Source organism: Gambusia affinis, linkage group LG16 (genome assembly GCF_019740435.1).
Source record: "Gambusia affinis linkage group LG16, SWU_Gaff_1.0, whole genome shotgun sequence".
NCBI classification, from domain to species: Eukaryota; Metazoa; Chordata; class Actinopteri; order Cyprinodontiformes; family Poeciliidae; genus Gambusia; species Gambusia affinis.
This window is the reverse complement of record NC_057883.1, coordinates 24,412,009-24,433,702: the sequence shown is the minus strand read 5'-3', so window position 1 is coordinate 24,433,702 and position 21,694 is coordinate 24,412,009. Positions and strand designations below refer to the sequence as shown.

The 21,694-nt window shown below is 37.9% G+C and overlaps 2 protein-coding genes across 9 annotated transcripts in view; both read right to left on the bottom strand.

Annotated features, from left to right (window-relative positions):
- The window catches only part of kidins220a (kinase D-interacting substrate 220a), a 54,463-nt gene extending 39,850 nt beyond the window's left edge, over positions 1–14,613 (bottom strand). For all 7 annotated transcript variants that reach the window (XM_044143135.1, XM_044143136.1, XM_044143138.1 and 4 more), the window contains exons 1-10: positions 14,363–14,613; positions 8,760–8,908; positions 8,019–8,117; positions 7,453–7,551; positions 4,526–4,624; positions 3,485–3,583; positions 3,296–3,394; positions 1,271–1,468; positions 1,097–1,195; positions 803–895 (exon numbers count right to left, since the gene is read on the bottom strand). In XM_044143135.1, coding sequence (XP_043999070.1) covers positions 803–895; positions 1,097–1,195; positions 1,271–1,468; positions 3,296–3,394; positions 3,485–3,583; positions 4,526–4,624; positions 7,453–7,551; positions 8,019–8,117; positions 8,760–8,891 — 1,017 coding nt within the window. In that variant the 5' untranslated portion in view covers positions 8,892–8,908; positions 14,363–14,613. The remainder of the gene's footprint in view (positions 1–802; positions 896–1,096; positions 1,196–1,270; positions 1,469–3,295; positions 3,395–3,484; positions 3,584–4,525; positions 4,625–7,452; positions 7,552–8,018; positions 8,118–8,759; positions 8,909–14,362) is intronic.
- A 959-nt stretch (positions 14,614–15,572) lies between these two features.
- The window catches only part of mboat2a (membrane bound O-acyltransferase domain containing 2a), a 34,746-nt gene continuing 28,624 nt past the window's right edge, over positions 15,573–21,694 (bottom strand). For both annotated transcript variants that reach the window (XM_044143280.1, XM_044143281.1), the window contains 3 exons: positions 20,961–21,093; positions 19,738–19,889; positions 15,573–18,225 (listed from right to left, as the gene is read on the bottom strand). In XM_044143280.1, the coding sequence (XP_043999215.1) occupies positions 18,060–18,225; positions 19,738–19,889; positions 20,961–21,093 (451 nt within the window). In that variant the 3' untranslated portion in view covers positions 15,573–18,059. The remainder of the gene's footprint in view (positions 18,226–19,737; positions 19,890–20,960; positions 21,094–21,694) is intronic.

Genomic DNA, 21,694 nt, shown 5'->3' with positions numbered 1-21,694 from the left:
CTGCGATAAATTGTTGTTGTTTTTTTTATCATTGAACTTTTTATTAGTATTTTTTACTTTTGTTTACATTTACAATGTACATGAACACTTTACAATCAACATAACAGAAAACTTTAGCTTGGAAGCTGTTCCTCTATTTGACCTTAGTTCCATCTAGTTTGTCTAGTTCTTTATTTTTGTTGCTGTCTTTAGTCTTGAATGTTTCCATTTCTTCCACTTCTGTTCCATTTGTGTTTGCTGAAGTCTCAAACCATGTGTCAGTTTTTCCATAATGTAGATTTCTTCTATTATTCCAGTCCATTGTTCTTGACAAGGGGGGGTCGGCCTCTCCACATTTCCTCATAATAGCTTTCTTGCTAGCTATTAACATTATCTTCATCAGATACTTGTCTTTTACCCTTTCTTTGATATTCTTAAAATTGCACAGATATAGTATCTCACTACTCTTAGGAATATCATATGCCTGAATCTTCTCCACAGTTTCATGAACATTTTTCCAAAATTGGACAATTTTAGGACATTTCCAGAATATATGAGGATAATCAACACCTCATGTTTGTGCCCTTATATCTATATAACTTTAGGCGTGATGAAAAACCGTATTAGATTTTTCCATATCTGTGAATTGGTGGATGTCTGACGTGTTTTCCACACATCCAAACAATCTTCATCTGAAATTGTCGCGTTCAGCTCTAATTGCGATAAAAAATTTGAAACTCATAATTTTACTCCAGATTGTTGCTCAGCTGAGTTTCTAAATTGTGATTTTTAAACTGTAGGACTTTCTCTATAATGCAGGTACCTTGGTGCAGCTCTCCGTGTCAGGATTGCACTGCAGGATGTCCCTCACCATCACAGCGTTCTCCACAGCCCAGTAGAGGGCAGTCCTTCCATCCTAGAGTGGCAAAAGCAAATACTGCAGCTATTAAATAAAAAATACACTTATCATGGAGAGGGGTGTATTATCACAGGTGAATATTTATCTTTGTGTAATTCTAATCCAAGGAAGAAAGTTTAAAACAATAAAGAAAGACAACATAAACGGATAGAGTGGCATTTCCCACAGAGAACCCATGGAGGGAGGAAGGGCCCCTACCTGGCCCCTGACGTCGACATCAGCGTATTTGTTGAGCAGAGCTCGGACGATCTCCACATGTCCTCCTTTTACCGCTCCGATCAGCACCGTCTCTCCACTCTGGAACAGAAACATGGCAGACGGCGTTACGCATCACGTGGAGCCGCCGGGTCAGAGCGTCCCGCCGCGTCTCACCCGGTCGAGGTTGTTGACGTAAGTGCCGGCGTCCAGCAGGTCCTGAACGATCTCCGTGTGGCCCTCCTTGGCGGCGATGGAGAGCGCCGTGTTGCCGTCCTTATCGGTCAAGTTGACGTTGGGATTCCTCTTCAGCAGCTCTTTGACGACGTCCGTGTGGCCGCCTTTCACCGCCACGATCAGAGCCGTCCTGGAGTTCTGGGGAAACAGAAAAACTGAGATTTCTGAACTCAAACATTTTACCAGATTACCAGATGCCTCCTCTTTTAAAAGTTTACAATATAAAAGTCTCTCTGCAGCAGTCAGTTGTATTAATCCGTGTGATTATTGATGGAACTTTATGAAAACTATTTTAATTTTTTACATATTCGCTGAAACCATCCTTTGGTGACACAATATTATCAGAAATTGAATTTCTGCTTTCTCCCAGGGCTAACGAGAAACAACCAATCAGAGCCAGGAGGCGGGTCTTACCGCTGTCTATCAAAATCTCACCTGCAACAATCTGCAGCTAATTTAGTTTGTTGTGAATGCTAATGCTAATTAGCATGGGCACCCATGGCGGATAAAGGGTTTTTCTGTTACAGTACCTTGTTTCTCTGCCATTAATGCATTTAGCAGTGTGTACATGAGGATGATGGACAGCACAAAGACCTGCCTCTTGGCTCTGATTGGTTGTTCTCCATGTGTTTTCCAGCCACCTGGTGGCCATTTTATAGCATAATCAAGTAACTATGTTTCCTTCAGTTGTTATAAAAATGCTACATATATCAAATATAACTTCAAAGAAATTTTACTTTGTAATTTAATGCCTTCAAATTGGGCCTCTATCTCTTTAAGAAGCTCTGCCTTCAGGAAGTCATCCCAACATGGCTCCTTCATTAACCCTTTACAACATTTTCACTAGCGTTTCACTGACCAGCAGCTCCTATAATGAGCTCAGCAGATGTTTGCTAATGACTACTGGCTAGTCTGAAGGAGCTGAGTGGGGGAGGAACTGCGCCTCGAAGGCGGAGCTAGATCCAGCTGAATGGTTGCCATGAAGATTAAAGAACTTCTTAACATGGATGAAACAATGAGGAAACACTCCAGGTGTGTTTTTCATAAAGGAGAAACATCACAGCAACATGGAGAGCTGAAAAAAGTTGATTTTACATAAAACTGTTCATAAAAGGGCAAGTTTAGGCCCAGCGGCTCCTTTCCTGTTTAATTGTTATATTTCTTTAATGTGCCGTATTCATGGCCCAGTGCAATAGGAAGTCACTGATTACTGGTGAAACATTTTTGACTCTAATCAACTTAACCCTCTGAGGTCGACGCCCGCCCTGTGGCGGGCATGACGTCATGCATTTAAAAGACTTCTGTATAAAGAAAAGCGCGTCTGAGTGTGCATTTCATTTCTGTTGGACAGTGGAGACTTCAAACTTTGTAAAAGTAGTGGTTTTATATTGATTTTGTTTTATATTTACTTCCAAATAAAACCAGGAATATGATCGATCATGTTAGCCATAGCATAGTGCGCATTTTACGCACGTTGAGTGCAATCGCGAGTTGTTTTACGACCAAAAACTGAACGAATGCAACACAAAAGCCATTTTTTCGAGTCCATGCGTAAAATGCGCACTATGCTATGGCTAACATGATCGATCATATTCCTGGTCTTATTTGGAAGTAAATATAAAACAAAATCAATATAAAACCACTACTTTTACAAAGTTTGAAGTCTCTACTGTCCAACAGAAATGAAATGCACACTTCGCACGGCGTCTTTTTTTTTTTTTTCAGACGTATTTTAAATGCATAGCGTTATGCCCGCCACGTGGACTTCAAAGGGTTAAAGCAAAGAATAAATAAAAATAAATAACTGAGTAACACTTGTGCTTTGGGTGCAATTTAATTTTGACAACACTGATTTGTTCAAAATAACTTCTTTAAGACTTTACATGAAAGCTTGGATTTGCTTTTTAGTTGTTTATTGAGAGCGATGTGCGTGAAACATGACGGCGTTGAGTGGAAACTACTCACTGCTCCTTCCTGATCCACATCCGCTCCGTTGGCCAGCAGGTGCATCACGCTGTCGTAGTGGCCCTTCCTGGAGGCCCAGATCAACGGGGTGGTGCCGTACTGCAGAGAAAACCCGTTTAATTACAATAAATCCAGGAAGAGATCACTGAGACAAAGTGGTTGTGAAACAGAGATCAAGGCGCTGGCTACCTTGTCTGAGCAGTTGACCTTGGCTCCATACTGCAGCAGGAGATGGACGATCTCTGCGTGGCCGCGGCCCGCCGCCCAGATGATCGGGTAGACGCTGTACTGTTGGGCCAGAGCAGAAACTAATGACCAGCGCTACACAAATGGTTTAAGCTGCTTTAAACAGCAGGAGAAAAACCGTCTCTAGTTTACAGAGACGACTGAAACCGATAGTTGAAACTGATTTAGTAATCGATTAATCGTTAACTGGAGCACACAGACTCACAAAACGGTTCATAATATTATAGAAAAAAAAAATAATATTTTGCATTTTAGATGAAAACACCTTGGTCAATTTGTGTGCTGTTTTTCATCCTGTATAAGCTCATCTTTGTCAGAATGTAAGTAATTCTCCTTGTCGACAGTTGTTCCGCTCTGTGTTCTGTATGTCATTGTTTAATTGAAACATAATCAATAAACATATAGTAAAAAAAAAAAAACACCTTGGTCTACTAATATGTTCTACACAGAATCCTTTAATTTTGCTACACAATTATTAATCGGTTTATTTAAAAAATAAAAAAATAAAAAACCAAAACAACTGATCAACTCCAGACTGTATTGATGTTAAATCAAGCAGAAAAGTTTTGATTTTAAAAAGAAATCAATTTGTTTATTTGAATCTCTTACAGTATTTCTACGTAAGTGGTTAATGAAAAATATGGAGAACGTCCCAATTTTTTAATCTGATTAATTGTCAGAATAATCAATTATTAAAATAATTATTAGTTGCAGCCATGAACTAATTATGCTCTATTAAGAGAAAAGTTATACTTAGTTTACTGTATAAAATAAGGAATAATTGGTTTTATAAACCATCTGCTCAATGTGATTTTCTTATCCAATTAATTGATTAATCACTAACTAAAACAATCCACCTTTGTAAAAATGTACACATCTTATGAACTCATTTGTGTTGGTGCATCAAAAGAATCCCTGTAAAATCAGAGTTTATGTCTTTAATGGGCTGAATAAGTTGATAATTTTCAGTCTTGGTGCTGGTACCTGTCCAGTGATGTTCGGATTGGCTTCCCTCTCCAGCAGCAGCCGGGCCACCTCCGTCCGGCCCTTATAGGCGGCCCACATGAGCGCCGTCCAGCCTCCCTGAGCGGGAAAACCCAGACATGTCAGCAGAGGAAGCAACGGCAAACAAAAGAACAAGAGTCACAGCATTGAAACAACAGAAGAGTTAAACCACATCACTTCTCTGTTTTGCAGATTAGACCAAATCCAGGCAGATTTGCAGCTATTTCTGTACGGAGTGACACACTTTCCAGTGAAACACAATGTGGTTTATTTTAATCCAGCCGGCTCTCCTGACACATCTTCAACTGCACATGAGTCAACTCCCTTCCTGTTTATTATTTATCTACCATTATTTCTGTGATAATGTCGTCCTGAATGCATTAAAAGCCACCAAACCACAGAAACAGCATGTGAAGGCTTGATGAAAATTAAAAAACAGTTCAGGAAGCAGCGACTGTCTGGCTTTCCTTATCTCAGAAACAAACATGAGCGCCACGGCAGCCAGGTCTAAGTGGATGGATTTTCTATTAGAAAGGAGAACAGAAACTAATCTGATTTCATGTCCATTTTGAAGAAAGTGAATTAGGTTGTTCAGACAAAACTGAGGCGCCACGTCCAACAGAAGAGGGAATATTAGGTTCCCAAAACGTGAGCATGGCAGAATTTAGGTTAATTTTTTAATCAATATTTGACTCTGGTTTTCTAAAAAATATACTGAAAGAGAGATTTTATCATAAGTATTCCAATTTATTTTTCAAGATGGACGCCGTCTGTAAGCCTTTTAAACATTTTATTGACATGAAATATCACCCATTTCCCAGTTTTTGAGAAGCTGTGTTCTTTGTTTTGTTTTTTACTTTTTCTTCTTCTTATTATTATTATTTTATTATTTTTTTGTTGTTGTATTTTATTTCTCTGGGTTGAGCAAAATAATTACTGTCATGTAATGACTACAAAGAGAACCTGTTCAAATAACTACATGCTTGTATTTCCAAAGTGTAAAAACTCATTAAAAATATGTTGGTAAAAAAAAAAAAAAAAAAAAGTGATCATTTTGGCTTTTTAGAGATGCGTTTGAGCGTTTTCTTTTTTTTTTTTTTTTTTTGCCCAGTTAGAATTTAATATTTAATCCAAATAGGATAAAATATACAGGTATGATTTTGACAAAGAAACATTTTGTGGAGACATCAAAGTACATCTGGCATTGTATTTGATCATTATTCTTTTTGAGAAGGTTAGAGTTCAATTAAATTGGTCGGTCTTAAAAGCTGGCCATACAGCCAGCTTTTAAGATTAGTCCATAATTGGGTTTTGGTCTGGGTCACTCCAGAAAATTTGTGTTAACCTACTTCATCCATTCCAGAACCAGACTTGTATGCATTTCCAGTTGTCTCAATGTTTCAAGCTTCTTTTGATTTGAGGTGAAGTTGAATCTTTCACCATCATTCTACCCTTTTTGTCCCAGTACTACTAACAGCGAATCAGAGTCTCACCATCATGCAACAACCATGTTCTTTGATTTGAAAACTTCCTCTGAACATTCTTCTCACCATTGAGGACAAATACTTATATATAACTCAGTTAACATCCATCACTGTTAGATGGCCACACATCAGCCTGAATGGTCACTGATCATCGTACTCATCTTCCTTTCACCTGCAGCCGTCTTTCTCAAACTGTGGTCTGGTGGTCCGCGGGCGCCCCCTAGTGGTCCGCAAGGTACTGCATGTAAACGACCGTTTATTTGCCGTGACGTCAGCTCAAAGTGCGATGCTACAGCTAGCTTACCAAAGGGTTGTGTTAAAAATAATGATGGAAAACTGGATTAAAACCGGGTTACTCAAAAGAAAAGCTGCAGAGACCAATGGAAAGAAAACAACTCCAGGACTACTTGTACAATCAGAGGAAGCCAAGTCATAGCTGCTGCTGAGTGTTGATGTGTCGTTCATTAGCGATTGGATTCCTTTTAGCGGTAGGAATCGCTCCAGTCAGAACTGTTCTTTTTTATGATTTTGCTTGGTAATGAATGATGCCCTGTTTTCAGGTCAGCAGCAATTGTTTTTATTTAAATATTTAATAAAATAACAAATAAAATAAAAATCACCCATTTTCATGACCTAGATGAACTTTGTTTCATCACGTTTTAAACTTTTTCCATCATATTTATACAACTTTAAATAATAAAATGTTTCAAAATCGTCAAAAGAAAGATGGAGTCTCACAGCAGCTCAGATGTGACAGACTGAGAGACAGTCATCATAATGGTTAGCATTAGCCTCTGCTAACTATTTAATGTGTTCAGCGGGTTAGCATTAGCATAGCTAAGACTCATTTTGGAAGCTAACTTTTTGACTCGCTGTGCTCACCACCAGTAACATATAAAGATGATTTCAGTGCATAATACGAGAAAAAAAGTCATAACAACAAGAATAAAGTTAGAATATTACAACAATAAATAAAATAAGATGAGAAGTTGTGATAATAGGAGAATAAAGTCATAACATTACAAGAATAAAGATGTAGAATTACAAAAATTGTTGGAATTATACAAGAATAGAGATATTTTTATTTTGGTCCAAAACTTTCCCCTTAACTTTATATTTTAGTCCGTCTGATGAAGTAATTTTTTAATATTAAATAATTATTTTTATCAGTTACTCAGTACTTGAGTAGCCTTTTTACCAAATACATTTTTACTTTACTTGAGTAAAAATAAGTTGAATAATTTTCATTCAACATAAAACAAAAGTTTCCACTGAACTTTATATTTTGCTCCATCTGATTTTTCCATGTTAGATGATTGTTTTCATCAGTTAAATACTTTCTTTCATTTACTAGAGTAATTTCTTGGACGGATACTTTTTACTTTTGATTAAAAGTACGTTGGAGTTTCAGTTTCCCCTCACCATGTCTCGGTGCTCCAGGTTGGCGCCGCTCTCCAGCAGCTCCCTCACCACCTCCAGGTGTCCCTCCTTAGCGGCGGAGATCAGCGCCGTCCAGCAGTCCTGCAAACAGCGCCGAGCCGTTACGTTGACGGAAACAGACCCGGACCCGGCTCCGGACCCGGCTCCGGACCCGGCCAGGTGCCCATACCTACCAGCTGGTCGTACCAGGTGCTCATGGAAACCCGGTGCCGCATCGCGACTCAGAATCAGACAGAAATGCAAACAGAGAAACGACCAGAACCTTTCTGTTCTCCTGCAGTAAGACGGAGTGATCTGGAGTAATGGCAGGTCAGGAGACAGTAGTGTGTGTGTGGGTGTGTGTGTGTGTGTGTGTGTGTGAGTGTAAATGAGTTGGAGTGTGAAGGGTGTCGGCTGGTGAACCGATGACATCAGCTGTAATGAGAGGTCATGATGGCTCATAATAACTGACTGGTGACATCATCAAACATCAGAGCGGGTTGTTTTCCACTCGCCGCCATGCCATCAAAAGGTGTGTGTGTGTCTCCAGGTGTGTGTGTGATGCTCACCACGTCGTCCATGTCGACGGTGGCGCCCCTCCTGATCAGCTCCTGGACGATCTCCAGGCTGCCCAGCTCTGCTGCCACCATCAGCGGCGTCTGTCCGTTCTGCAAACAGAAACGCCGGGTTTTAACGCCGATACATGGAAACAATTACTTAAATAAACACTGAAATCGAGTCCTGAATCCAAGCATATTCATGGAAAGTTTGGTGGAGGGTAAAAGGTTCTGAAGCGGCCTTTGGCTAATGAGTCTGGAGGATACTGCACTCTGTTCCTGGTCTGGGATCCTTTTGCACGAATTACTGGAACAGTGCAGCATTGCATGGAAGAGATCACCTTCTCTCTGTTTTATTTTAAAATTAAATTTCTATTTAATTTTGTTAATGACAATTTTATCAACTACTTGTTTTCAGTAATTTAACTCAGAAATTTAAATGAACTTTCTGAGTTGAATTTAACTTGAAATTTCTCACTTGAAGAAACTGAAATTTATTTAATTGAAATTTCTTTCAATTAAACTAATAATTAGACATTTTTTTGAATTCTTCAAATTTGAATAATTTAATTTCTCAAAAATTCTAAAAAATTTTCTAGAATTCTTTAAATTCTTGACACTTACATTTAGAATTTAAAATTGAATTTAAACTATAAGGAACTCTTTGGGCTCTAATTTGCTCCTGGCGCCGCAGTAAACTCTGTTGCATTGGAACCAGAACCCGGAGAGGTCCGACCAGCGGTTCCGACTCACGTCGCTCCTGCAATCCACGTCTCTGAACTTGTCCAGGTGAGTCCTGATGGCGTCCAGGTTGTCCTCCTCCACGTAGCTGAACAGACTCTGGACCACCAGAGAGGTCATCTTCAGGGAGGAGGTGGTTTCCATGGCGACCGGCTAAACTCCTGAAACAGAATTTGAACCAGGTGAAGCTAAAATCGCCACTGGAGGAATTCTGGTACAGAATGTATCTACAGACAAAGAAGGTTTTTTTTACTTAAAAGCAAAATGTTTGTATTTTTTTATTAGGCTAATATGTTGTTCATAAAGCAAATTGGTTTTTTGAGTCAACATACTCCAATTAACAATTAATGGATTACCAAATTAGTTGGCAATTATTTCAGTAATCAATTAATCTGATTAATCGATCCACCCCCCCACAAAAAAACAGTTGCTGAATCTTTCTTTATAGTTTTGGCAAAGTCAGAATACAGTGCAGAAGTTTTCATACCTCTTAAACTTTCCCTCATGGCATCTCACAAGAAGACTTTGATTTTATTGGGTTTTTGTTTGATAAACCAACACAAACCAGTGCAAAATCCAAACAGGCCTTTAGCCTGATAAACAAATTTTATTTGTTTATTTGTAGGTAAATGCTTACATTTACCTGTATGAGTGTACAGGTGAATGCTACACAAAAAATCCCCCAAAAATACCCACAAAAGGGTGAGAAAATGTGGATAAACTCATGAGGATATGAATACTTTTTCAAGAATCCAAGGTAAAAACAATTAAAATACTTGAAACAAACATCCTGACATGGAAACTTTTGTAAAAACGAAGCAGAAATACCCATAAATCTTTCATTGTCGTTAGCAGTGCGCTAACAGGAGCTCGTTAGCTCTTCTGTTTGGTTGAGGCGGTCTGCTCGTTTAACGAAGCCTCATTAAAGAAAGCCAAACAAGACAAAAGTCAAACAACAGACTCCAAACTTTGGTATTTAGATGCAGCCGGCGCGGCCGACCTTGTGCAGCCAGAAGTGGGTCACTCTGAACTTTGTATTCAGGAAAGAAACAAAGTGCTACAAAGCTGAGCAACAATTTACTGAGCAGGCAGAGAAAAGTAGCAGCAGGATTATTACTGAGAAATAAAAACACAAAGCTCCTTTCAGGGATTTCATCTGCAGCAGCTGGCGAGTCTTTAACTGAACCAGGAGAGGAAAAACAATCAGCTAATCATCTGTGGGGGCTTCAGTAGAAACTTTTCCTCCTTCCTGAAAAGAAAAGAAGCCCAGCTGCCAGGGGGCCAAAGTGGGGGCCACGGCCCCATTTGTGGACTTTGGGAGGATTTTTCGCGGCCCTCAAAGTTCATAACTAGCCGAGTTTCCATCAATGTATCTTTTATGCTTATTTTGAAGTATTGCATTAGAAAAGTACGGAACACCCTAAAGGACGGTTTGTTTGAGTTGAAAATGCAGCCAGTTCTATTTTGTAAACATTCACAGTGACAGAAAATGTCAATTTAACAAAGTAAAAACGGGTTTATACACTCCTAACTGGTTCAAAAAAGTGTCTAAAAATCGACTGATTAACTTACGTTTAGTTTGTTTGTTTAAGGCTGAGATGGGATTATGCATTAAACCGTCATTTATGAACCGTTCAGACTAACAACACAAAAAAGATACAATCAGATGAGTTTATTACCCTTTGAAAATAACTCCAAAAGTTTGAATGCATTTTTTTCCTTCTTAAGGAAAGTTTCTGTTCACGTCTTAGAAGGTATGGAAGCCCATGTTTGACCTGTTTTGCATTTATAGGAAAAGATATAAAACTTTAGAAATCTCACTAAGAAGATATGAACATACATGGAAAAGCAGAAAACTTTCACTATTCAAGATGCCGCAGAAACCAACTAGCACATGACTGCGAGGAAACGCTAAAGAAAATGTTCCTGCATGTCCCTTATGGGGCTCCGTAGAAAATTATGAAAATGTCAAAATGTGAAATAATTGAATAAATTGTGTAAAAATGTTTTTACGATCGTTTGAGGAGATTTTTGGGTTTTCCGAAAAAGAACTTTATCATTACAACTTTTTTCTCAAGCAATTTTTTGCCTGAATTTTGTTTCATTTTTTCTTAGTTGAACTCTAATATTCTGTTGTAAGATGCAGAATAATTTCTGAATTTTTACAGTATTAAAACACAGCTAATTCGCTTCATTTCTTTTGGTGACATTTTAAAAGTTTTCTCAAAATTTGTGAGATAATTTGATGGAAATCAGCGACTAAACAGCTGATGCAGACACAAGTAAAAAAAATGTATTGTACAATTTTCAGTGTTTCCTCAATGTTAACATCTTTTATCAAGCAAGGCTTTTGTTTTTATTTATTTTAACAGCAAACAGGACCACAAAAAATTTATTTTTTTTTTGTAAAAATTTTAAATTTTAAAAAAATTGCCACATTGATTTAATAAACTTGGGTAAGTAAAGCAAAAATGATCCATATTCTGTTCTTGTTACTGAAAAAACACAAAAAAAGCTATAAAAATATTTTTACATGAAAAAGTTTCTAGATAATTTTTCTACAAAAATTATACTATTCTCATTTTTTTGCACAGGAAATAAAAAACATTTAATGTTTTTTGCAATTTTAATTGTAAACATAAGTAAAAATTTTGTGGCTCATCAGAAACAGCTGAAAATCTCAAGCAGCTGATAAAGTGCCTTCATCATACACTGTTATGTATTTTTTATACATTTTATATGTTACAAACTCAGAAATAGAAGAAGATCAGAAACAAAAAACTCAATCAAAATTAATTTTTATGCTTTTTAATTGTTTTTAATTTTAGGATTTCAGACGTTGTGTCCAGAATACATTAATAAATCTGCCGTTCTGAGCGGCAGTTGGATCGATAAACGGCTCATTAATGATTCATAAAGTTCTCCCCATCCTCCATAATCAGACTCCCTTCCTGCACAGAGAGCATCTGAATTAATGAGCCTCATTCTGAGGGTTTCACCAAACAACCAGGCAGGATTTCCTGCTGTAATCCTGCGCAGGTCAACGCTCCCTCACACGCGGAGTCACATGGCTGCCGGTACAAAGGCCCCAACAGTTCAACCAAATTCAGAGACAGATCAATCCTTATCTGCAGAACAAACTGTTTTCTCCTGTTCTCCACTCAGCGATCACCTGCCAGCTGCTTTCCAGATCACAACGATGAGAAAAAAATCAGGAAGCAGAGAAAAGGCTTTGTTTACGGTGACAGCAGCCTGTTGACACGCCCTCCTCTTCCTCATCTCTCCCAGCACAATGGGTGGGTCACCGTGCCAACTACAAACAAGCTTCTCAAACTATTGAACAAGATGAAATCTCAGATAATTACAGCTCTTACCTGTGTGGAGGGGTAAAGTTACCAGTTCAAGATCAAATCTGACTTCCTGCCCAGTTCAACCAGCAGTGGCGGCTCACGCTCAGCATCCCCCGCTTTAAGTAGCGGCTGAATATTAGATGAGGGGCTGGAGGCACGCCCAGCTCTTCCCGACACAATAGAGACTCCCGTCCTGTCCAAGAAAGGCTTCAAACTGCAGCTACTCACCATTCCAGATAATCTGCCCATTTTTTTTATTAATTAATCTGACAGTAAAATTGGCACATTCTGCAGGTTTTCATTAAGCCTCTGATATGCAATATTAAAAATATGTGCAAATACACAAATAATTGAATTCCTTTTTAAATAATAAGACAGATTAGTTTAGTTCATTTAATAGAATAAAATACAAAAAGTAATACAAGTGCAGAGGAGGCAAAAGCTCAACTGTCTTCCCATAACGCCTCCACCCAAACAGGACAGAAAACAACATAATCCAAGAATAAAACCAACTAACATTTAGAAATCATACAGAAAAAATAAACGAAAAAGCATCTACAAAGTACTGATGAAAAATTTAATAAAACATGTTTGAATGAAACATTTTATAGCCTAAAATGAAACAACGGCTTTCGTTTAGTGAACACTTGATGATTTGTAGCAGAAGATGCATCTGCAGCTACAACAATGTGAAAAGCTCAACATTTTCTGTCTGATTTCACATCAGTACAGCGTAGAGCTGATCGGGTGATTCTAGATTTATCAACTGATAACTGGATCAGAAAATGTGACGAATAGGAAATCTTATTTACAGAATTTGAACCGTGTGAGGCTTCTTCTGGTGCAGAATTATGACGCATGTCTCAAGTCAACAACATTAAAATGATTTAAAACAGTCTGACCGTTCAGACAGGTTGGACTTTTCTGGGTGAAAAGATCCGAACAGCAGTTCAGATGATTGTAAAAAGTCAGACTTTAGTAACATTCTGTGTGAACGTGGAAAAATGAGCTAAAACATTGATTTGATTACATCACAGTCAACTGGAAATAAGACAACCTGAAGCTCACTAACTCAGCTATAAATAGATTTTAAAAATTGGAAAATGTTCTTGTTAAAGTATTACACATGACTTGAACTTTAAACTCGTATCTGGATTTGGTCTTAATGGTCAAGTAAGATTTTAAAACATCACTTAGGGCATTTTTTCCCCCATCTGTGTTTCAAAGAGAACTGCACAGACATGTATGATCTACTTTCACATCTAATCTGATAGATTATCACAAAACACAATGAGCTGGACAAAAATTATCCCGTTGAATTTTTTTCCCCCAAAATGAAAACCTGGAAAAATTTGAGCTGCGTTAAGTATTCAAAGCAGTTTAAGTATTCAATCTTCCAACAGGACAATCATCCTAAACATACAGACAGAGATTTTATGGGATGGTTTATACTAAGGCATATTAATGTGGAGGAATAGGAATGGCCCAGTCAAAGTAAGAACCTGGATATAATGCGCTGAAAGGTGGTTGGAACAAGACAAAATGTGAACAAAGTCAATGGGTGTGAAAATATGTTGCAGGTTTTATCTGGAATGTAAACAATATAACAAATCAGGATATATGAGCAGAAAAAACTTAAATTATGCCCAGTTCAGGTTAAATATGGGCAGGCAACCCTGGATAGGATCTCTAAATTTAACCAGTCAGCTCTTTATGGCAAGTCATGCGGGCATGAAACTGCTGAGGACTCAATTCCTTGGTACATATCAGTCTGCGGGTGACCTACAAACACCAACTTTATATTATTACATTTATTTAGTTTAGTTTAGCTGTGAACCGGTTACTTCAACAGGATATTAACACATAAACCGGCGCTGCTAAACTGACAAATTGAAAGTCGGTGCAGCGAGTTATCATCGTAACAAAAGGCTTAGAGATTCTTATTAAACTTTGTGCCGTGTTTCCAGACAACATTAGCCAGGGTTCCCTCTCTGACAGCGGCTCTGGAGCTCGTCAAACATCTGTCAGGCAGCTAACATATGGCTGCACCTTTACAGCGACTAAAAACGACCCAACGGAGAAGCTTTTTACAGGGGTGTTACAAACACAGTGGTTACCCCATTGTTTCTGTAGCAGGAAGTAACAACTTAAACTAAAAGTGATAATAAAGTGGAGTAGAAGCTAGCTATCCAACAGGTTACAACTGTTTTTAATATTTAATGAGCTTTCAAAACAACTAAACTCACCAAACAATGGTTTTCTTACCTACACACGGCTGCTCAGTTCCCGCCTTTTAAGTTATTCCTGCCGGTTGAATCCAGCTAAATGTTATTTTTTCTTAATCAAGACATGTTCGGGGAGACTAGAGTTAACTGTAACCTGCTACTGAACCACAAATATGACGGAGGCTCCGCCTGGTTCCTCTTGCTTTGTTTACAGAGGCGGAACCTTCGTGTTTACACCGGAGCCCCCACCTCACTGCAACTCCAAGGCGGTTATTGGTGCCTTCGGTTTACCTCGGAACTCTGACCTGGGGATGACGTCACACCCGCGTTAATGGCGGCTAGTGAGAGAAGTAGGAATAAAAAATTTTTTAAAAGTAGGAGGAATTCCAAAATGGCCACGCCCCAGTAGCCATTGTTCGAAGTGAATTTTAAGACTTCTGATCCAGGTTAAGAAAAAAATATTTCAAGAACAAAGTCATATTACTGTGAGAATTAAGTTATACAAGGATACTCATGTGACAACAATAAATATGCAATTTTACCAGAAGAAAGTTGCGCCATTATAAGATTTAAAAAAGCAAAGCATTTTCTGTTTCTGACAAGACTACCTCATCATGATACCTCATCATGACTGGATTTTGTTTTGTTTTTGTAAAGTGCCCAGAGATATTTGTTGGTGCTATATACCGGTAAATAACCTGAATTTGATTTAATTATTCTTCCTGGAGTATTCTCATTACCTCCTTTTCCAAATATATGACCTTATTTTGGAAATACAACTGAATTCTGGAATTATCACTTTTTTCCTCATATATTTATGAATTTATTCTTGTAGAACTTTTTTCTTGCAATGACCTTTTTTTTAGCTTTGCTGTAGTGCTCCAACACATTATTTTAAATTTTTTTCAACTTAGAGCTGCAGGCACTACATAGAGCATTATAACGACAGGCTAGGAGCGGTTATATTGGATCTCAATGTTTGAGAAAACTTCTCAAACACAAACTTTCAAAATGTCAAGTGGGAAGTTCAGCTGATTTTCTCTGAGTTCTACAAATAGAATGCAGTTATTTGCAGTTTTACTTGTAACAGAAGACATTTCTGCTAATATTTACATGGTTTTATTTTCATATATTGTAAATAGCCTGTTTTTAATGCACATTTTGAACAAAAGATGGATGCACGTCTAGTTAAAAACTGATATTTTTTCTCACTAGACAAAAAAAGAAAAACATTTCCACATCCAACAGGATTAGTGTTTAAAAATAATTTCTCTTTATTTCGCTACATCAGAATGTACTCCACTGTTATACAAATAGTTTGATAAATTTCCTTCTGACACAAAAATACCCATTATGTTAGTCTGGCGCGCGCGCGCACACACACACACACACACACACCTCTACACACACTCTCTAAAACAAGATACGCCGTTTCTGATTTGGCACTTTGGACGTATGGAGCCGTTTGCATTGATCTGCTGGTATGTGTGGCCATGCAGTGCTGCAGCGTTGCAGCCGCTGCGTTTGTAGCGATGGCGTCTCTTTCCTCTCACCGGTGGGCTGCGCTACAGAACATGGGTTCCTTTAAAATCACGATCAACATCGACAGACCACAAGAATGGTAAACACACAGAGTTATGGCAGGAATATGGAAATGTTAGAGAAAAAAAACCCCCACAAACAAATCCACACTGAAAGACTTCACTTCTGCTGCTTTTTAAATAATCCGTAACTTTAAAGAAGAGTAACAGGAACCATCAATTTCGATCTCTTTTATGTTATTTGAACAGAAATACCTCCTGAAACAGAACCAACATTCACCCTACAGTAAGATGCATCCTGACCCGAACATTAGATGCTCACAATATAAAAATAAACCATTCATGGCACTGGCTGGCTCTGGACTCCAGAGGTTACATCACGTTTTGATAAAACATATCACATTTCCTCAGAGACTTATGCATTTAGCACGTCTACACATTAATCCAATTACACTGTGGTTAGATTTTTAAGATAAAAAGCTAAACACTTAATCAAAAAAAGTGATGGAAATAACAGAGTTAAACTTTAATTTAACATTTTTTTGCATTTCATTGCGTTACATTTAGAAACTCTGAGTTATCTTAATGGGATTTCCTTTGATGGAGCAATATAAAATAGTGAATAACCGTGAAGTGGAATAAACTGCAAACCTGCCAAGACGTCGTTTCTTAAAGTGTTAAACCAGACAAGGAGAGCATCCAACGAAGATCATGTGTTGGAATGGCCTAGTCAAAGTCCAAAACTAACAGCAATTGAGAATCTGGGGCATGACTTGAAGAACAGTTTGAGTTTATAGATGTTCAAGGCTGGTAAAGACACAACAAAAAGTGAATTACTGACTCAGGTAGGCAGAATAATACAACAGAGGATTAGGAATAAAAGAAAGAAATGGGAGGAGGTCATGTGATCAATTTAACTTAATCAAAATAAAAAAAACTTGTTTTTTCTTTGATGTTAGAAAGTTTCAACTTTGTGAGAAAAAAGGGATTATTTTCTCTGATTAAAGTCATAAAATGTCTGATTTTAGAACTAAACTAGAGCAGCAGGTCGTTTTTAATGGGTTCCAAGCCCGACCCAGAGAGCTAAGGGGTAAATTTGGGCTCTTTGCCTGTGCAGCTCGACATTTTCCAGGTCCAGAATCACCATGAACGCCTCAGTCAGGATCCTGGAAACCAGAAAGGAAGAAGCTGCAACATGACTGGACTGAATCTGGACCCAGAAGATGTTCTGATGCAGCGAACTCAGATCAGAACCTTAGCTTGTCGGACTTGGAACCTGTTAAAAACTCCCTGCTGCTTCTGTTCACTTTTAAATGTGTAACTTTATGCCTTTAATTGTGAAAAATTATCATTTCCCCCCTGAAATGTACAACTTCATAACAAAAAGAGTTTTTCTACTAAATACAGAAAATTAATCTAGAAGTTTCTGATCAGCAATGACCCAATACATAATAAATACAAAACTGATTAAAAAAACGTGTATGAGTTTTATTCCACTTCACAACTATGCACTACTTTTTGTTTATTTATCATATAAAATATCCAATTTTAGTTTGAGGTTGTAACATTTCAAATATGTGAGAAAATGTGTGTTTAGAAAAAAAACCTTTTGATTTGTGAGCAAATCAAAACTCCCTTTAACACTGTTTGTCAAATAAACTCATGGATCCAAAAACGTAGAACAAACAAACAGGAACCTGGAACACAAGACTCTTTTCTCTCTGCCGTTTTAGAGCCAAATCTTCCCAAAAAGAAAAAAGCATTAAGAGTGTATTTCAAATAGCGTCGTCACAAATGGCTAAATATGAAACGCACAACATGAACTCTTCTCAAAGATTTAAAAAAATGAAGAAATGGAACCATTCAAAGATCATAAGGCCTGTTCAAAATTGGCAGCTGATAATAAAGTTTTTCTTTCAAAATGACAAACTTCCTGTTCCAATGACAAAAACCCTCCACATACTTCCTGTCTGCCCTGAGGAACTCCACCCCATCCTAACGTCCTGACCTGTGGAGTACATAGAGGGTTTAAGGCAGCAGCAGATGACTTCCTGTTGGTCTTTAATCCACGTCAGCAGAGTGACGGCTGTCCTCCATGTTGCTACTAGAAGTTTTGTGTTTTTTTGTTGTTTTGGGTTCTTGGTTAGGTAATGGGACCCGACCGGTCCAGGTGTAGCTTGTGACATGGCGGCAGTCTCATGTGGATTTGTCTTTCCGGTTGCAGTTGTTGTCTGTACTGCTGTGGTCGCGCTGCTCGTCCTGCGCAGCGTCTTCCTTCGCTCTGGCCTGCCGGCGTCTCGATTTGACGGGCAGAACCAGAACCACGAGGAGACACAGGAGGTGCAAGCTAAAGTACCACAAGCTGCAAGGACAAAGAAACTGTATCATGAATGGCATTTTAACAAAATCTCTAGAATATCACAGTTTGCCGAAAGTTTTTGATTCCACAATCGCACAAAAATGGTCAAAAACAAACATTGGGTTTAAGTGATGCTTACTCCCACCTGCAGGTGGCAGTATTTCTTACTCTGCTGCCTCTGTCTTACTTGATGTCAAGTTACAGTCTGTGATTAATGTGGCACGTAACAAAAATCAAGCTAATTTAGTTAAATGGAAATAAATGACTGAAGCAACACCAGAGCAGTGATGGAAACGACTAACTGAAAAGTTAGTTATGTTAACACTAGAGCGCAAATTATGAATCTAGTTCCGCTAAGCTAAACGGCTACAACCACACAGTACTTAGCAAAAGCTAATGCTAAAGCTCTACGCCAACAGTATTAAGTGAAAGCTAATGCTAAAGTGTTAACTTAAAATCAAATTATATTATTGTCATCGAAAAGCTACAATTCTCAAACAACATTTTAATTTTGACAAAGTAACTTTCTATGTTGGGCTGCACAGTGGAGCAGTTGGTAGCACTATTGTCGTGCACCAAGAAGGTGCACCTTCTGCATGCAAGAAGGTGCATGCAGAAAGACCCCCGGCCTGGGGTCGGGTGAACCCGCCTCTCGCCCAGAACGTTAGCTGGAGAGGCAGCAGCTCCTCCCGACCCCTCTAGGGGACAAGGGTGTAAGAAAATGGATGGACAGAACTTTCTGTGTTCTATATTGCCCTTAGATATTGTATATTTCCTTCTACTGTCTGTTTTTTGATTTTGTTCCTGTATGTTTCTTGGTTTAAATAAAGTTATTGAAGGAAAAAAAGAGAGAACGTGAGGAGAGGAAGTGGAACTGCTGTGTAAACAAACTTCAAAATAAAACCATGAGTATAAACGTCTGAATACTTGAGGAATTCTTAATGTCAGTCTTTTCAGTTTGTCGAACTTTATCCAACTGAAAGTTTACAAAATAGGCAAATAAATTCAAATTTAAAAATTTATCTGGAAAAAAAAATATTTAGGGGAAGCTAAGTGAGCAAAATTATTAGCGGTTTAGCAGAAGTGTGCTCACCACTGCACCATATCATGAATTTTGTTCGCATTTCTCTAAAGCACACTCAAAAACCTAAGTGTTTCATATATTGAATACATTTTATTCTTCCTGAAAAGGTTATAATAATAATTCCATTAACTCAGTCTGATGATGTTTTCTCAATTCCCTGTGAAATATTTCAACCATTTCATGAATTATGTGCCAAGGAGGAGGGCAAAGGTCAACCCTACGGACTTGGCTCATGGGTTAGCCTGCTTTCTTTGCGCCACCTGTCTGGCAGCTAATCGCTAACGACCGGATCTTTATATCCCAGCACCGACTCGGCCCGTTTTATTTCCTCTCTGTCTCGTTAACCATGGCAGCCTCCCTGCAGAGATCCAGACAATCAATTCCTCTCATTCCCAGCAGAGGTTAGCGGTTAAAATTTAAACAACACGTACCTGTAGAACTTCAGTGAGGGTCCAACAGCGAGCAAGACGAACGGCACCACCGTGTAACTAATGGCCACCTGCGTGCTAGCCCACGTGATGACATCATAGACGCGCTTGTGCGAGTCGGAGACCAAGAAGTGCGGTCTGATGTTGTGCCGTACCTAAAGGAGAGGAGCATATTTAAAACTCTAAATTGGATTCATTCAGTTCCTAGTAAAAACGAGCTAAACGACCCGGTTTGACAAATCCAAACATGTCTGCTCATTAAAGGAGCGTCTCCCGATTCTCCATCTGAGATCTCTCAGGCAGAAGACAGAAGGATCATTAGCTTTATGCAGTAACTGGGTCAGCCTTTCCGAGGTCAGCGGTGCCCAAACCTTTTGTATCAAATCAATAAATAAAAGTCCAGCAAATAAAGTCATTTGATATTTTGATTTGTACAAAAGGGAAACTAAAAAAAGAGAACAGAAAAAAATAAATAAAACAAAAGTCAAGAAATTAAATTGATCTGATTTATTTTGTAGGAAAGGAGCATTACTCACAGAGGATCCAAACTTAAAAATGGATTTTGCATGTTTGCCTTATTAAAAGATAATTTATTTTACTAGAAACTTTTTGTTCTTGGCATATAAAATATTATAGATCCAAAACTTATTTAAAATTTTGTTTTTTAAATTTCACCAACAGGAAAAAATAGTTTGAAAACACTTGTTTAATAAATTATTTTAAAGCAGACTGAAAAAAGTCACTGCAGAAATTTGGACAAATAATTTTACATGAAAAATTATCCAACTAACCCGACTTTTATGCCGACAATGGGCCAAGAAAAGAGAAAAAAACAATTAAAATTAAGCAAATACAGGAGTGTGACTTTTTATTATTTTTTGTAGAAAAGGGTTGTTATTTATTTTAGATTCAAAACTTAAAGATGAATTTAGCATTTTTCCTGTGTTTAAAAAAAATAAATCTTTTATTTCCCAAACAATAAACAAAACATACACTTTAAAAAGTTAAGATAATCTTTAGAGCCATCCCAAAAATCCGAATAAGTCTTGTCATGTGAGTCAGGCGTTTGAAGGGCTAAATATAAATGCACACCACACTTTTCAGATTTTTTTCATTTTTTGGGGGGAAACTGCATCTTTCTCTTCTAGCGACCTGGATGTGGATTTGTGAAAATTTCAAGTAGATTCTGTAAAACATTTGGTGCTGCAGGAGGAAATTGAACTCACGGCGCGGGCGGCCATGGTCATCCCGATGCCGGTGACGAAGGTCAGGTAGTAGCCGGGGTAGACGCCGTGCCACATGGCCGACAGCAGGAAGGTGGCGGCCGTTGGGTTGACGGGGCAACGCTCGTAGCAAACTCTGAGGAAGACGACACGGTGCATTCAGGGCTCATGAAAAAAAAATCAGGAAATATTAGCAGAAATAGCTGAACTAATTAGCAAAGTTACAGTTTTACTCAAAGGTTTACGGGGATAAATTCATTTTAATTTAGAGATTTTAATAAAAGGAAAATTATTATACAAAATTATACATCCAGGCTTAAATGAAAGATACATTTTGATCTCAAAATGTATTTTTTTGAATAATTGAATTGTAGTAGGAGTGTGTTTATATATTTGAGTTTATTTCAGATGTCAACAACCGTTGTAATTTAAAGAGACAACAAAAAAACTAAATTAGAACAACAATTGTTATGTGATATTTTGGAAAAAAACGGTGTGTAATTTTAAAAAAATATTTATTGTTGGATGCTTTTGTGTCCTTTAAAAGGAATCATGATCTTATTTGTCCTTTTAGTTTTTAAAAAAATAAGAAAAATAGATCTTTAGGAAAGAGAGGATGGACTGATTTTCTTCTATTTTAATATTTGCAGAAAATTATAGGAAAAGCATATTACAGATAGTTTTACTGTCATTCTGATGTTTAAATTAAGTATACCTGCTGTTATTATATCTTAATG